We start from the raw sequence: 16,657 nt of genomic DNA, 5'->3' as shown, positions 1-16,657 counted from the left end.
ATTCAACCCTGCTATGTTTCCATTCACCCCATACTGTAGTTCTATTCACCCTTCAAACGATTCTATTCACCCCGTTTATACAAAAAAATGACTATTTCTGTGATTTAAACATATTTTTTAGGTTTAAAAACGTTTTTTCAATTAACAATATTGTATCTGTATAGATTAATATACACCTAAAGAGATAAACACTTCAAACAACTCATTAGAAAAGAAATCCCACTTTAAATCCAAAGTTTTGGAGGTCGATATTAAGGCATTCGAGGACGGTTGTCTTTGAAGCATTTTTTTGGGTATAAATATCATTTTAAACATTTAAACAATTATGACACCGCAGAGAAGTAATATCGACGTGTAATCATTTCAAATTTGAACTAAATTCTTCAACGAGGAGTACTCAAATATTGGCCTTGAAAACTTTCCTGATTTTTTTTCTATTCACCCCGCGAATTCTATTCACCCCGTTTTACGGTATTTAATAGCAATTCGTTTTGACTGATCTAATGAACGTTTTAAATAAACAGATTTTTGTTAAATATTCAAAAATATCTCGAAACATAGCGCACCAAGGCCAATGGTACCTACCTAGGTAACTTCGGTGACTTAACTCTGTTTTACTCTGTAGCAAATAGCAAAGTAAAGTCTATGGGTGACTTTGACAAAAGAGAATTTATTTGAATTTAACGACTACCTACTTACGTACGTTGAATGACTACTAACAATACCCATGCGTCGCTGGCGCGGCCCAAAGAATACGCACTTGCATTCACCATTGAGTAAAACATACAACAATAGTTACTACAAAAGATTATTATCTGATCTTATACAATTTCTGCCGTGTTATTTTGAGTAAGCATCGGCACTTCCGATATGAATCGATTAACTTATCTGGTCGAATTATGACAGCTGAAGCTTTCACGCATTTGCTGTGTCTGCAAGGACAAATGTCTGATAATCTATCGGATAGCTTAGGTCATTGGACACTTGCCCATAAGACGTGAAACCAGGGCTAGGCTCTATATCGGTCACTGCATAAACTAGTAACTCATGTACTTACCTACGCAATACTTAACACATTAATAATCGCTTACGACCGTAAAGGTAGTCAGAGGCATTTAATGTACAGTGGAGGAGACAGACCTCCAGCTGTAGATAGAAAGAGAATGAAGATGTACTTTTGTACCCTATCTATGCGCATACTAACAAGTAAGTAGTTGAAGCTGGAGCGAGAAAGGACCATAGTTAAGGTAAGGTATGATGTGGTTTAATTTCTAAGGTTGATGTTCTAAAAGCGTATTTTCTATAACGAAAAGAGAGAGAAAAAGAGAATGATAGATAGGATGCTGCAACATTTACTCTCTTGGTTAATAATTCTTCACATGATTTTGTGTATCTATTACCCGGTACATATTGCTATATTCTAATTAACACAAAATGTCTATTTTTATTTAATTGTGAGCGTCTGACCTACCGCACGTTTAAAAAGTAATATATTACGCTACATAATATTTATATTTAAAAAATCCTTTTTATGGCAATTTTATAAACCCAATAATTTCAATTCATAGATTAGTATCGATTTGTAAAACAACAATGCGGCACAACACTATTTTATTTGTCAATACTTTAATTTTGACATTGACATTAGTGATCATTCATTCGTATCGAATGTCATCTGGTCATAATTTACAAAATATTATTGAGTTTCAAGAGAAATACGTTTTTACTGTTGTAAATTACTGATGTTAACTTCACTGAAAAAATTACTAAAATGGAAACCTTCAAAATCCCCGGAACCCTGCAAAAACCAAACATCTCTATTATTGGCAGCATTTATAGGAATACTTGAAGACGTTTTATTTTGGAAAAAAATGTGGTTCTCTTTGTCTTTTATGTTCTTTTTTAATGTTATATTTTTGTAAGTATGTGATTTTTTATGTAGATCTTTTAGTACATTGTTAATATATTATCTAAAAGCTTGGAACTGAAGATAATTTAAATAAAACTGCTCAAGATTATTCCTATCGGTTAACTATTATTCAGCATTTTTTCTAACTGTATAATTCTATTTTCAGTGTATGTGTTCATCGCCAAATTAACTTGCTAGAATTTCTATTGTGTATAAGCATAGCAATGCTAGCCATTGATGCATTTGAGAGTTGGTTAAAACATAAGCACAGAACTACCTTTTTAAAACGACTGGCAAGTCATGAAGGGGACAAATTGAATTCTGTAGCAGTTCACTTAAATCAATACCTACACAAAAAATGGATTGACTACTTATTTTTAAGAGAAACCAACCATACAAAAGTAAGTTTATTTTTATGCCATTTTTAATCCTTTCTACAAATATTTATTTATTTTAATTCATTCATGACCAAATGTTTACGTTTCGATTTAGGTATTTGATCTGTTGACACTGAATCAATAAAATGGGTTTAACGAACCATTCAATAGTAAAAAGTTTTTACATTAATCTGGCTCTATGTTTATTTATAGTGTACTGAAGTCTATGTTTCTATTTTTAACTAGTCAACTTTTTTGAAGCTGTACTGGTAGATTATACATTTAATCCAAATGAGAAAAATGCTAGGTAGCGCATAATATCAACTTTTTTTGACTCTGAGTTTTTATCAAACGTGGTTCAGCAGTTAAGAGAACATAAAAGATGTTGGAAAAGCTATACCAACTGTAGCAAGATGCGTTTAATACATTGGAAAGACCTTGGCACTAGTGGCAAATGACAGACTGGGTTATTGGAAAGAAGCTTATGCTCTGCAGTGGAATTCAAGCTTTTTTCTATATCAAGAATTAACAGATGAATCAAAATTAAATCTGTGATTATAACTTTATTATAATAATTGTTTTTCTGTTTCAGGCATTTCTTTTAATCAATATAAATCTTATGATTATATTTATAATTGGGAAATATGTAAATGGTTATGTACTAACTTATTTATTACTAATGTTAACCTGTGTATTTTACAAATTAATTTTGCCAATACTGAGAACATTCAAGAACATTAAGCAAGACCTGGGTAATGACACAAATATATTTATTTATTGTCTGTATATATATTTTTTTAGGCATGTAAGATAATAAGGATGCATGTTTTCAGAGTCTGACTATGAATTGGAAGGTCTTATTCCAGACATATCTGATGTCGATATCAAATTATTATCTATTGAGCCTGAACAAGCCCCAGTGCCTGATGAGAAGCAAAGTTTTGGTAATTCATTTGAAATTTATTTATTCTAAGACACTCTTTAGATTTATTAAATATCTGTCATTTAACTGATTTTCAGATTATTGGAAACCTGAAGATGTCCCTCTGGCAGAATGCAGTGATAGTTCTGACAATAGTAGTTCATTAGTAACCAACTTTTCAATGGAAAAAATGCAAACTCTGGAAAAAGATGTTGACACTTCAGACACCAGTGAAGACGAATATATACCATTAGGCAAGTTCTATGAATGATTATTTATTGATAGCTGTCTCTGAAGAAAAACAGCACTGTAAGAAACAACCATAATTCATTATTTCAGCATGACTATAAAAATAATATACCTATATGACTAACATACAATAAAATTTAATTTACATCCATTGATTCTTATTCATAATATATTGTCATTACATTTCAGATCAACACAAGGAGCCCAAAGAACTACAGTCTACTATGGAGGTAGTTGAGCCTGCCAATACCTGGAGCAGTGCGGCATATAATACATTTTGGAATATCACTGGAGCTGTAGCAAACATGATGCAAACAGAATCTGCAGAGTCCAAAAGAAAACGATTATCAAGTATTGATTCATCTGATGGCTTTGAAATGATTGATAAAAATGATTTAACATAACATACCAAATTTTAACATACAGATGGTGAAAGACATACTTATTAGTTCTCATATTTATTTATTGAGTGGTTTTTTGACATTATTATACTTATATTATTTTTATTTCAAACATTACAAGACATTCATGTTATCTAGTCTTGCCATCATTTCTTGATGCTGTTGCTTTAATGCTCTCAGACGAACATTATTTAAATTATTTCTTGCAACCAGTCCCTCCAGCATAGGTCTGGACATCTGAAAAATAATTAGAATTTAGAAATGCAATGGAAGTAAATCCCATTTGCTGTTATGCTGTGATTTGAGTTACCTAAATTTTGACTATCTTGTATCTATAGGTCCTAGGACAATGTTAGGAGGTTCTTATATCATTGAAGCATGAAATGCTTTAGACTAGACTCTAGCTCAATAACACAGTATTGTATTAAATATTATAATCTTGTTTATTTTTCATATTTACCTATGATCTTGTCAGTTTCCTTAAGTGTACTTACTTCTATTTTCAGTAATGGTTTTATAAATATACATATAAATTATTATGAAATAAAAAGCTTGTTTTATTGAATATATTACCTTGTCTACAATATGTCCAATAGCAATAGTCCTAACGGCAGCATTGTGTTGTTTATTTATGATATCATCAGTTTCATCTGTGCCTGCCTCATTAAGATAGGCTTCATCCTCCTCCTCTTTCAATATTGCTGGCAATTGTGTTAATGTCTAAAATAAACTGCATTATAAGGACACTTATAAAGTTTTAAATTAGAAATACATTGGTTAATTTTGAGCAACTTTCGTTATTAGAATACAGTGAAAATGTGTGCTCAATTCTATCTGTATAATATAGTATTATTATATCCATAGTATAAAAAGGCTAATTATCATGCAAAATGACATTCATATTATTACATTCTCACCTCTAAATTGTTAGCCAATAGTGACTTATTATGTTTTACTATCTCCATTTCAATTTCTCTTCTGCTTTGACTTGAACCATCATTGATTGATTGGAAACATGTTATTTGAATCTGAAATATAAAGGCAATATTTTATTTGTCTTAACAGTACAGAGAAATAATTAATAAACTATAAACAGGTACTATACTAACCCTCTTATTCATAAACTCACTATAAACGAATTTTAGTTAAAAGACTACTATCATATGTTTTCTCTTTTTCATTTCGCTAAGGAGTGAAAAAAAAACAAAACTTTTTAAGCCTTTCATAACTTCATATATTTTTATGAATAAGAGGGTTAATCTATTAGTATCTGATTGTTTAAAATTGCATAAAGAAGTCATCAAAACTTCATGTAATTTTTAAAGGAATAGTAAATACCGAAGGTGCTTTAGTAGACTGATCTGTGAGGAAGACTGCGAAAATGATTCCAACAAAACTTGAGTCCATTCTCTGATACATTGATTGTGTTGCGAGATCTGAAATTATAAACACATTAAGATTGAGTACTTTTTTTATTATTGACAATAATATATTTTTATATAGATTTAACAATATTTATTATAGACCCAAAAGTTGATGATGACCCAATAGTGATAGAATGAATAAAATTAGAATAAATGGGTTTCTCTTGGATTTGCATGTAACATCCTTGCCATCATCTTCACTCACCATCAGTAAGGCGAGAGACAGATGTCCAATACAATATTAATTACAAAAAAATATATATAAATATGTTTTAAAAACTGCTTACCGACATGTGAGGGCCAAACTGTAATATGAGGATGTGAGTGATACCATCCAACAACTCTCAATGGTCTGTTCACTTCAGCAGCTAGAACTTCGGCGCGTAGTGTTGCTTGTACCAACTGTTCCTCAGATATCTCAACACGATCAGGTTTTTTATCCAATCGACGTAATATCACGGACGAAACTATTGATACTAACGAACCATCATTATGGACCTGAAGTATAAAATACAACTCAAATAGAACATTTACAGTTATATATTATTTACTTAGTTATTTTTTTATCAGTATCTTAAGTACCTCGCCAATAAGCAATCCCATTATTTCTTCTTTTTCTGTTGATAATGCATGTTGCGTACAAACCAACGCAACATCAGAAGAAAGTAAAACTTTGTTCAACATTTCTACTATTACTTAGAAAACACTTTACTAGCATAAAGTTTATTCAACAATCTAATGTTGATCTTGCCGAAAACTTGTTTACAAAATGCTTCAATATAATAATTTCATGTAATTTTCATGACCAAAAATAATGCCATAAATGTCAATTTGACAATTTGACAATACTAACAAGTCTAGTGTTGTTGATATTACAATAACAGCTTTAATAACACGTAATGACATAACATACACGGTTTTGTATATTAGCATGCTATTGTAAATGGCGAAATGAGTCTTGTACCTGTTTATTATTTTTACAATATTTTGTTATTTTGTTATCCGTACTACCATATCATACTAAATAATTATTATGTCATATCAGGTAGATTCTGAGCAGTAAGCAAGTGGCGCCTTCCACGCAAGTGGTTGAGGCCGTTGAGGGTTTGTATCTAAGGCAACACACCGATTACTTTTCAAAGTTAAGAGTGTATTAGAAATAATTATCATTTGTTCCAACTGTGAAGGAAAACATCATCATGCAAGCTTACATGCCTGAAAGTTCTTTACAAGAGTTTTTGGAGGTTTGAAGGTATGCCAAGTCCCTAACCGGCGCTTAGCCAGCGTAGTGGACTCAAGGCCAAATCCCTTTCTTATTCCAGGAGGAGATCCTTGGTCAAAAATGTCACTGAGTATTTCCGTTATGAATTTCGTTATTATAACTGCTATTTTTTTGTTCCGTTTGAGAATGCAAGTGCCGTGGCACAGCACTTACAGATGCAGTATGACTATGACAGCATCCATCGACACTCAGCACAGCACTACTCATTCATTCGGCACTCAACAGAGCAGCTGTTGTCATTTTGTCAAATTGACATTGACAAATTGACAATGACTTCCTGCGATATTTAATCACTGAAGTACGGCAATTATTGTTTGTCTATCCTTTGTTATATTTCAAGTGCTATTTAATAAGAACTAATATAAATTATATATTAAAAAAATATGACGACAAATTCGTATGATAAATGTGGAAGTAAAGATGGAGCTCGCCCATATAAATGTTGCGACTATGCTAACAAAATATCTGTTAATTTACACCACTTCAAAAGGGATGGTAGATTTTGTGATATAGATTTAGTATCGGGTTCGACAAGAGTTAAGGTACGTTCTACAATTAATTATATTATTATTTCGGTTTCATAAAAATGTATCTTTATTATATTAGTTTGATGATTCATTACTTTCAGTTCCTGTTTGAAAATTTATTTAAATAAACTAAAGTGTTTTGCTACATTTGGACCATTACTAGTCTACTTATGTCGAAAAATATTAAGGAGATTCTTTCTAATAAACTATGTGTGTCGAATGCCATGGTGTTTTACACAACTGTGCCATCAAGATTAGGCTAGGGTAGACCTGTATATACCTAGCTATAAAAAAATAGCTGTTTTATTTAATCTTCTTTTCTTACTGTAATGACTAATATGTAATAACTAATAAACCATTTACATGTTTTGTATCAACAGGCACATCGGGTGGTGCTTGCAGCAAGTTGTGCTTATTTTGATGCCATGTTTAATGTGGGGCTGGAAGAAAGTCAAAAGGGATATGTTGCATTACCCAGTGTTCCTCCAGATATCCTGCCTATGATCATAGACTTTATATACACAGGTAATAACAATATTTATTAAAATTGAATGTGATTCCAATAAGTCTGATATTAGTCATTAGAATTCCTTATTGGGTCACTCCAAACTACCTACTAAAACAATACATACTTGAAAGGTGAATCATATTTATGGCAGGTTTATTCTTTAATATTTTTAGGGGAAATAATGATTGACAAAAGCACAGTGCAGCATTTATTGATAGCTGCCGATATGCTACAGTTAAGAGAACTTGTCACTGGCTGTGGTGAATATTTAAGGAGAGAACTACATCCAACTAATGCACTTGGAATATTTCGGTAATGACACTTCTTTTGTTTATATCTTGTTAATTCATAGCAACATGTCTTAGCATATTTTTATGTGTATTAGTAATCTTATTGATTTGTATTAATTAATCATGATGTTTTAGAATACACTAATACATTCAAATTGCTTTCATGAAATTAGGTTTGCAGAAGCTCACAACTGCATAGAGTTGGTAAAAGAGGCACTAGAGCATGTTCAAGCCAACTGGAATATTGTATCTAATGGTGATGAGCTTTTAGAATTGCCATTACCACAGCTAATAACTTTGCTTTCATCAGAACAATTAAAAGTTGACAGTGAAGCACAGGTATGTTTTCATGCCAAAGTAGCTTTATAAATACACAGCTTAATATTTTTTAAATTAAGTTTTTTTTTTTTTTGTGGATTAAAGATCAGCATGGAATAATAGACATTCCCTATAATACCACTTTCAAATACTTTTTATTGCTTTTATTTTATACTCAAATATTAATACCTCCATATAGAATAACTTCTAGAACATTGTTTCTTAAAACAAGTTTCCTCCAGTTGCCACAATAAGTTATTATTAAACAAAATCCATCCATACTAACTACTATTATAAAAGTGAAAGCAACTTTTCTGTTACACTTTTACAGTTGGAAGCCTAACCAATTAAAATTTGGCTGTGGTTTATATACATGAGAAAGTCATACCACTATTTTTAAAAAATCCATGTGATGATTTGATAGACATTTCTATGGTCTCATATAGAAATTTTAAAAGTACCAGATTGGTGGATCAAAATCAATTATTTGTGTTTATATATTATAATGTATAGATAATCCTTATTTATATCATAATTTGTAGTCAATAGTACCTATTAGATCGTATATTTAGAAAATGGTGATTGTACTATAAACTTCTTGGCTTTCAGGTGTTATATCCAGCTCTTCGGTGGTTAGAACACGACCCAGCTTGTCGCCGGCGACATTGTTTCGAAGTCTTGAGCCATATAAGACTACCTTTAATATCGCCGCAAGTGTTAGACGAAGCTATTAAAAATGTACAAGATCCATCTATAGCTGTTGCTCTGAAAACAGTTAGTAAAGATATGGTAAGAACTATGTACAACATTTTTAAAATTAGTAATCCCTTTTTGTACATTCAGATTAGAAATATTGTAAAGTATATAAATGCACAAGCAAATTTATATGTATACTATATATACTATATACTATAATATTATAAAGCTGAAGAGTTTGTTTGTTTGAATCTCAGGAACTACTGGTTCGATTTGAAAAATTCTTTCACTGTTAGATAGCCCATTTATCGAGGAAGGCTATAGGCTATATATCACGCTACGACCATTAGGAGCGGAGTAGTAACGGAAAATGTTACAAAAACGGGGAAAGTTATGACTTATTCTCTCTTACGTGACGCAAGCGAAGTTGCGCGGGTCAGCTAGTGTTTAGATAACTGTCATTACCTGAAATGGCTAATAACAAAATGCTGATGTGTTATTTTTATGTAATCGGTAATATATTATGTACTAAATCATATTCATTTTTATTCATATAACAGCAGGTAAATGTTTACTTTTGTTACAGAAATCAGGGCGTGGTGCCTTAGTAGCGCTCGCTGTTGAACCGCGACAACGTGCGAGACGCATACTGTTGGTAGCTGGAGGTTCATGTCGCGACAAAGCTGCCCATCCGCCGCTCACAACTGATAACATACTCTCTTCAGTGCTCAAATTTGATCTACATAAACGGTATTATGAATTCTTATTTATTCTTAATCGTTAAAGCGCCTCAGTAGCAATAATGAGCGCGCCAAGCTCTCTCAGATGTTCCAACAAATTTATTGCATATTATTTGTCATAATATATATATACTATTAATGTTTAATTAACATAGATAATAAACAAATATGGTTGATATGTTTTATTTTCTTTTAGGGAATGGGAAGAGCTGGAACCCATGGGAATAGCGCGAATACAACCAGGTGTAGCTACTTTGGGCGGACGGGTGTATGCCGTCGGAGGAGAACAAGGAAGCCAAATACTCGCTAATGGAGAGGTTTATGACCCACAGGTGATAAAGAAAATTATGTGGTTATGTCGCTGTCTAGGTTTGTACTTACACTATGATAATTGCATTTTTATCATGATAATATTTTCAGACTGATAAATGGTCAAATATTGCCCCTATGAAAGAGGCGCGATGTGAATTCGGACTAACAGGTTGGAATGGAAATTTATACGCATTCGGAGGTTGGGTTGGCTCTGACATGGGAGCCTCTGTCGAAGTATACGACCCTGTTGCCGATGAGTGGACTTTAGTAGGCAGAATGCCTGAACCTAGATTTGGAATGGGTGTTATAAATTATAAGGGTTAGTATAAACACATTTGCTGTCATTTATTTCTAAACTTAGTACTATTTAAATAAAGATTTAATTTTGTTCTAGGTCTTATATACATAGTGGGAGGATGCACTCACACGTGGAGACATACAAGGGACTTATTATGTTATCACCCGGGAACTCGCAAGTGGCACACACTCACGCCGATGCACCACGATCGAAGTCAAGCAGCAGCTGTAGTTCTGGACAACTACCTGTACGTTATAGGTGGGAACGCGCCGAGACGGACAGTTCTCACTTCTGTGGAAAGATACAGTTTTGACGAGGTAAAATATAATTTATCAAATAAGCCCAGGTTATTACAATTCTTCAGTAGTGGTGAGGTGTTGCAGTTTCACTGCTCATAAAAATATGTTGTGTATTCGTTACGATAAACTTGTTCATATCATAGTGTCGCACTGCGCACTGCGATTAACGGTCAGCTCCACTCCACAACGCCCAGCTCTACTACAGTGGAATCGCAGTAAAAGGAAGACGCATTGTCGTACGAAATTACACACATTTTGTTTTGTAGTTTTCTATGTTACCATGTTGCATCACGTTTGCGCTAAATTTAGGCTCGTTTCGAATTGGACATAAACTACCCAAATATTGCCTTCGAATATAAAGTTAGTCTTTCTTTTGCGAAACGTCTCAAGCGCCGCTATTCTATCGCAGGGCACGTGGGAGGAGGTGGCGAGCCTGAAGGAGGCGCGCGCGGGCTGCGCGGCGGGCGCGGCGGAGGGCGTGCTGGTGGTGGCGGGCGGCGACAGCGAGAGCGCGCGCGAGCGAGCCTTCTACCGCGCGCGCACCACGCTGGCCTCCGTGGAGCTGTACGACGCGCGCCGCGACGTGTGGCGCGCCGGCCCGCCGCTGCCGCACTCCCGCGCCGAGGCGGGCGCCGCGCTGCTCTGACGCCGCGCCACGCTGTCGCCTCCTGGCGTCCCCCACGTCCGTGGAGCTGTACGGCGCGCGGCGTGAAGCGTGCCGACGCTCATACCGCGTCGTACGCTCCGGTAACTGCAGCTATTATTTCACTCGCCGAACCGTAATCTACCGGCTAGCGTGCGAAGATTGATCGTCCAATTATCGTGATGTTATATTTGTTTACTCACATATTTTTACTAAATGTACAAAATGATGTCGACGATTTATCGTTTGTTCATTAGAACGGAACGGTAAAGAAAGATGTCTGTTTAGCGTACCCACGGCTGCAGAAATAATCATGAATATAATCGTTCCGATGACCGCAAATCGAGACTCGATTGACTTACAGACATTTTACCTAATATGCGTATCCCAAATGCAACGCGGACATTAAACACTGAACCGTTGCATTGCAATTACGAACCAAAATGAGGTTTATGAGCATGCAATCGAAGGGAATGAAGAGGTAGGCACGGCGGCTTTGAAGTGGTAGCCAACTAAGTTGTTACTGCTACGATTAGAATGTTTTTCTTAGCAATTGTGTGAATTTTGTTTTATACAAAAATTCTTAAAAATTGTATGCCAAAATCTCAATACCTTAATGTTAATGTGATTAGTTGCAAGAATTTATCTTCGTGTACAAAGATTCCTTTCGGTATTAAGAATAATAAACGTTAGAAAATACGTCGCAGAAAAAAAAATATTTATCGGTAATATTGTCTGTTCACCTGCAGGAATAACAGTGATGAAAGGAATTTTCTTACACAAACTTATACTTGAGTCATCACAAAACGTGCGATCTATGACATAGGTAGGTATATTATTATATCATTACTCCATGTCTCATTAATTTGACTATGACGTAGTTCGCACGTTTGTAACATCCCAAGTACAGTAACTTTATGTGTTTATCCGTGATCGTATTGCATTTTAAATATTTTATCGCGAATATAAGTAGGTATCTGAAGGAAATTAGATCTTATCATAACGCTGCATTTGGCCAAATGTGAATATTATTGTAGTAGAACCACAGATAATATATTATTATGCTATAGTGTAATAATCCTATTGAAAGATGGATAATGCATGTTTAACTAAAGTAGGGCCAACGAAACTGGATAAAGATTATTAACATAAAAACTTGTTATTTTCAACCAAGTCAGTTTTTTTTCGTACCCTAGCCAATATTTTAACGCCGACTGTATACTACCTTTGAAATTAAGTTACTGTTGGCGCTTAACGAAAAAAAAAAATGCTTTCTGTCTCCTTGTTATCTCTGTATAATATTTTACTGTCGGTAATATGTTGTTAATCTCCAAGAGAATCTTCTTGTCTTGTTTCGTTGGCGTTGCCTTAGATCTTGTTTGATGTACCTATTAATAACCATTTTGATACACTTTATAATGATATCTATAGTAAATAACAACACTTCCAATAATTGTTAAATTTATTTCTTTTTTGATTATTGTATAATGTGTTCAAATTAGTATTTACAGAATGTCTACAAGAATATAATATATGTAAGCTTAATGTTGGACTGCCGCCTGGTAGAATTATTTAAAATTAAAATAATTTAAGCTGGGTGATATTAATAAGTAGGTTAGAAATTAAAATATTATTAAATATTTTTACTATGACTCATTTGTTTTATTTAAATAAAATAATAACTATACATGTTACAACTATAAAGAGTATGCTGGGAATTTGGCATCTAAAACATTGGTTATATCTTGGGCTAAATAAATACGTCCCACTATGCCCTCGAACAATGATGCTGGCCTGTCGGGATGATGTAACTCGGTGCCTCGCCGTTCTACTGCACACCACTCCATAAAACAGCAAGCCCGATAAAGATAAACGGGTTTCTGAAACATTTCCAATCATGTTATTTTATTCGTGATTTGAAGCTGGAAAAAATGCATAATAGTTATGCAAGTCATCATCGGAACCACTACAGACCTTTGTAGCTTGATACATGTTTATAAAAGCATAAGCATTTCCGCTAACTCCATGACAAATACTATATCCCTTAGTAAGAAGACCTCTTTGCCATATAATGTCGCAGGCCTGATGAGCGATTTTCATATACGATTCCTCACCAAAAACCTGAAATATTAAATTCGTTATTTTGAAATACATTTTTTATTTATTTATCTGATCAGTACGTGAACTATGTCTGTTTATTAGGTATGGTATGTCGGCATTCAAAGGGATGTATTTTACCTTGTTAAAGTTATGATCATCATTACATTTTATGTAGTAATAGCTGACCCGCGCAACTTCGCTTGCGTCACATAAGAGAGAATGGATCAAAATTCTCCCCATTTTGGTAACATTTTTTATTGGTACTCTGCTCCTATTGGCCGTAGCGTGATGATATAAAGCCTATAGCCTTCCTCGACAAATGGGCTATCTAACACTGAAAGAATTTTTCAAATCGGTCCAGTAGTTCCTGAGATTAGCGCGTTCAAACAAACAAACAAACAAACTCTTCAGCTTTATAATATTAGTATAGATCAGGTACTTAAAACAACGATAAAAACTGTTTATTTTAAACTTTACCTGAGCAGCTAAGACGCACAGTTGTACAAATCCAGGGGCTCCATGACACCACTGCACTAACCGGTCTGAAGAACTACCACTCAGAGATGAGGGGAAATTACCACTGGGGAAGCGTTGATTCAATAGCCAATCAATTGCAGGTCTGATATAACTACGCATTTCTACAATATTTATGAATATCCGAGCCTGAAAATAACAAAGTACAATGTGTTACTATAAGTATACAATGACATGAAGAGTGGGCTTACAATAATTCGCTTCTGTGGTCATGATAGGAACCAGGAGAGAAACATGGGGGCAAGTGAGCAAGCATCAGCCTAAAAGCTGAAAGCATTTAGTCAGTTCTGCTCTCCCTAAATAAAATCTAACAGTGAGTGTTTAAGTTTTTAATATATTTTGATTACCTGAATACTTTAAAGTACTGAATATAATATCCACAAGGATGTGGTGATAGCCACAGGGCAACCAATAAAATAATATATGCTGCAGTTATTACCTGCAATAGCATATATAATATCCCAGCCATTCCATGAGCAGCACCTAGATATATTTTGTCGTGCCATTGCCAAAGTAATGGGCTCTCAGACTTCATTTCCAATGAAAATTGTTTTCCAGATCTCACAATACTGGATATAACCTGAAGTTTATAAATAAGAAGAATTTTGTATTTGTTTTATAAAAAGGTAAACATTTGGTTATTTTAAGATGTTGTCTAGTGATTACCTTTTCAATATGAATTGCAGGAATTAGCTCTTTTCCATGAATATGCTTGTTAACAAACAGTAATGCATACAGGTATCCAGCTTTTCCATATAAAAGCTCATCTGGTGAATCATTTAATAAGGAGATCAAAGACATAAGGCTGAAATTCAAAGTGAAACAGAATTATTGTATTGTTATTGTAATTTACTAAATATACTCTTTTAATGATTGATATACTAATAAAGTAATGCATTACATAAGTCTTAAATAAAATTAAGGCAATTTAGCAAAGCCTTTATGTATTGATTTCCACCTGAAGCATGTCAGAAAATCAAGGTCTGAACACCCAAAATTCATCTAGAATAGATTGCAATTTTTATAATAATTAATTGTCACACTCAAGTCGTATATTATGTTTTAACTATAGACTATAGTGAAGGGATTTACAAAGAGAAATGGACTTACTTTTGAGCTAAAGTTTTATAATCAGGCAAGCTTTCAGGGCGTCTGCTACCAAGTTTGTATGAAATAATAGTAGCTATGGCAAGTGGTCCAGCATCTCCACACAAGAAGCTAATCCTGCGGCCTTTCAGTCTGTCCAAGTCTATATACTCCAGAGCAGTCTGTAAGAAAAATAAATATGTCACCTATTAAAAGATCTGAATAACAGGCTTCAGATAGTGATAGATATGAATTAATATTTATGAGTACCTAGACTTGAGACATAATCTATAATAATATTATAAAGCCTAAGAGTTTGTTTGTTTGTTTGAACCCGCTAATTTCAGGAACTACTGGTCTGATTTGAAAAATTCTTTCAGTGTTAGACAGCCCATTTATCGAGGAAGGCTATAGGCTATATATCATCACGCTATGACCAATAGGAGCAGAGTACCAGTAAAAAGTACTGTTGAAGTGAAGTTGCGCGGGTCAGCTAGTATTTATTATATATCTTAGGTGAAAAGTGAGTGAGCTTAGAATGCAGTAAACAAATAGAAATAGAAACAAGAGAAAAATATACCCACGTAAACAAGAAGTGAACATTAACATTCTGTGATTAGTCCTTACCTTTAATAAATCTGAGTTGCTTTCATTCTTAATGCCAGAGTTAAAATAATAGAGTGCTAGTCCAGCTGACCCAGTATACACAGTACCATCACAAAATATATCATCTACCATAGATCCCGTAAGCAACTCTAGCTTGGATTGTTGAAACTTTTTCAATTTTAACTTAAATTTCTCTGATAACTGTAAAATCACACAAATGAGTAAATGAGTGAGTATTAATTAAACCAAAAAATTTTTTTCAGGCCATTAACTCACTGGCCCTAGTGAGAATGTTAATGCAAGCAGTTAAGTATTTTCAACTGGACTTTATCACTTAACCATAAAAAATCTATAGCTTTGTCACTTTAGTTGGTCATTAAAATCAAATGAAGAATTTGCATTAAAATGCACATACATGGTTTCGATTTGAACCCTCGACCACTTGCGTGGGAGGCATGGCAGGCCGTCACCGCACAAAATATACTTAGTAATAAAATTATTTATTTGTGTTTTTCAAAGTTGCTTTTCAACTAACCTCATCATTGGATTCATTTAGAATATTATTAGCCGTATCAGCTGTAAACTCTTCATAGTTATTTTGAAAAGAGCCTCTTGTAGCCATACTTTATGCTTTTGATAATTTTTCTCATGCAATTTTCCTATATATGTATAAATTTCTGTCCCAACAATTTTGATGTCATGTCAATAATAAATTAATTTATCAAAGACTCAACCAAAATATTGTTGACATGACACTGTCAAAATGTGTTTGTTTATTTTGAAATAAGATATTTATGATAGGTAGTTATGTACATACGGGCTCAACTAAAACATATTGAGTCGATGTTAGTCTTAGCAACATTAACGAATAAGTCTACTAAATATTGTATCATTTCTGCTCTTCAGATGATTTTCGCCTTGATAAAGTGGATAAGTTTTTCAAACTTGTTAACAATTTTACATACTACCAAGGCAACTTAGCTTAATATTCGACATTGTGCTATTCGAACTTAATTCGATTATCAGAATCATCAGCAGGTCGGTCTGCATTCCGGAATGCTTAACTTGAAAGGAAATGACTAAAAATTATATACTTTATGGTAAATAGAGGATATTGCCAACCTTAAAAATAATTA

General features: G+C 33.8%; 4 protein-coding genes across 4 annotated transcripts; 2 read left to right on the top strand and 2 right to left on the bottom strand.

Annotated features, from left to right (window-relative positions):
• Nucleotides 1–1,639: 1,639 nt before the first annotated feature.
• On the top strand, nt 1,640–3,861 carry LOC142972374 (uncharacterized). Its single transcript, XM_076113450.1, has 6 exons — nt 1,640–1,918; nt 2,076–2,310; nt 2,879–3,038; nt 3,120–3,230; nt 3,307–3,462; nt 3,647–3,861. The coding sequence occupies exons 1-6, from the start codon at nt 1,743–1,745 to the stop codon at nt 3,859–3,861; spliced, it is 1,053 nt and encodes a 350-aa protein (XP_075969565.1). The 5' UTR covers nt 1,640–1,742.
• A 98-nt stretch (nt 3,862–3,959) lies between these two features.
• LOC142972375 (lys-63-specific deubiquitinase BRCC36-like) lies at nt 3,960–6,121 on the bottom strand. The gene is made up of 6 exons (XM_076113451.1): nt 5,865–6,121; nt 5,570–5,780; nt 5,197–5,294; nt 4,776–4,886; nt 4,432–4,578; nt 3,960–4,095 (listed from the first exon to the last, which is right to left on the bottom strand). The coding sequence occupies exons 1-6, from the start codon at nt 5,964–5,966 to the stop codon at nt 3,973–3,975; spliced, it is 792 nt and encodes a 263-aa protein (XP_075969566.1). The 5' UTR covers nt 5,967–6,121; the 3' UTR covers nt 3,960–3,972.
• A 649-nt stretch (nt 6,122–6,770) lies between these two features.
• On the top strand, nt 6,771–12,847 carry LOC142972370 (actin-binding protein IPP). Its single transcript, XM_076113439.1, has 10 exons — nt 6,771–7,106; nt 7,472–7,616; nt 7,773–7,911; nt 8,063–8,228; nt 8,817–8,996; nt 9,490–9,653; nt 9,840–9,975; nt 10,064–10,274; nt 10,350–10,570; nt 10,962–12,847. Exons 1-10 carry the CDS (start codon nt 6,948–6,950, stop codon nt 11,196–11,198), a joined length of 1,758 nt encoding a protein of 585 aa, XP_075969554.1. The 5' UTR covers nt 6,771–6,947; the 3' UTR covers nt 11,199–12,847.
• On the bottom strand, nt 12,752–16,337 carry LOC142972371 (lanC-like protein 2). Its single transcript, XM_076113440.1, has 8 exons — nt 16,057–16,337; nt 15,543–15,722; nt 14,940–15,097; nt 14,496–14,634; nt 14,269–14,409; nt 13,773–13,958; nt 13,170–13,316; nt 12,752–13,075 (listed from the first exon to the last, which is right to left on the bottom strand). The coding sequence occupies exons 1-8, from the start codon at nt 16,141–16,143 to the stop codon at nt 12,893–12,895; spliced, it is 1,221 nt and encodes a 406-aa protein (XP_075969555.1). The 5' UTR covers nt 16,144–16,337; the 3' UTR covers nt 12,752–12,892.
• Between the last annotated feature and the right edge of the window lie 320 nt (nt 16,338–16,657).

This window comes from Anticarsia gemmatalis, chromosome 4 (assembly GCF_050436995.1).
Source record: "Anticarsia gemmatalis isolate Benzon Research Colony breed Stoneville strain chromosome 4, ilAntGemm2 primary, whole genome shotgun sequence".
NCBI classification, from domain to species: domain Eukaryota; kingdom Metazoa; phylum Arthropoda; class Insecta; order Lepidoptera; family Erebidae; genus Anticarsia; species Anticarsia gemmatalis.
Note: the sequence above shows the minus strand (reverse complement) of the source record. Positions and strands in the feature narration are given on the sequence as shown.

Bases quoted from the DNA above. Each gene is read 5' to 3' on its own strand.
- LOC142972374 (XM_076113450.1), top strand. From the start codon at position 1,743: ATGTTAACTTCACTGAAAAAATTACTAAAATGGAAACCTTCAAAATCC. The intron at 3,039-3,119 runs GTAATGACACAA...GCATGTTTTCAG, and splicing joins GAACATTAAGCAAGACCTGG to AGTCTGACTATGAATTGGAA. The intron at 3,231-3,306 runs GTAATTCATTTG...ACTGATTTTCAG, and splicing joins TGATGAGAAGCAAAGTTTTG to ATTATTGGAAACCTGAAGAT.
- LOC142972375 (XM_076113451.1), bottom strand. From the start codon at position 5,966: ATGTTGAACAAAGTTTTACTTTCTTCTGATGTTGCGTTGGTTTGTACG. The intron at 5,295-5,569 runs GTAAGCAGTTTT...TTATAATTTCAG, and splicing joins AGTTTGGCCCTCACATGTCG to ATCTCGCAACACAATCAATG. The intron at 4,579-4,775 runs GTGAGAATGTAA...AGTTTATTTTAG, and splicing joins TATTGGCTAACAATTTAGAG to ACATTAACACAATTGCCAGC.
- LOC142972370 (XM_076113439.1), top strand. From the start codon at position 6,948: ATGACGACAAATTCGTATGATAAATGTGGAAGTAAAGATGGAGCTCGC. The intron at 9,654-9,839 runs GTATTATGAATT...ATTTTCTTTTAG, and splicing joins AAATTTGATCTACATAAACG to GGAATGGGAAGAGCTGGAAC. The intron at 10,571-10,961 runs GTAAAATATAAT...ATTCTATCGCAG, and splicing joins AAAGATACAGTTTTGACGAG to GGCACGTGGGAGGAGGTGGC.
- LOC142972371 (XM_076113440.1), bottom strand. From the start codon at position 16,143: ATGGCTACAAGAGGCTCTTTTCAAAATAACTATGAAGAGTTTACAGCT. The intron at 14,635-14,939 runs GTAAGTCCATTT...TTTGAATTTCAG, and splicing joins TATAAAACTTTAGCTCAAAA to CCTTATGTCTTTGATCTCCT. The intron at 13,076-13,169 runs GTCTGTAGTGGT...GAAATGTTTCAG, and splicing joins ACATGTATCAAGCTACAAAG to AAACCCGTTTATCTTTATCG.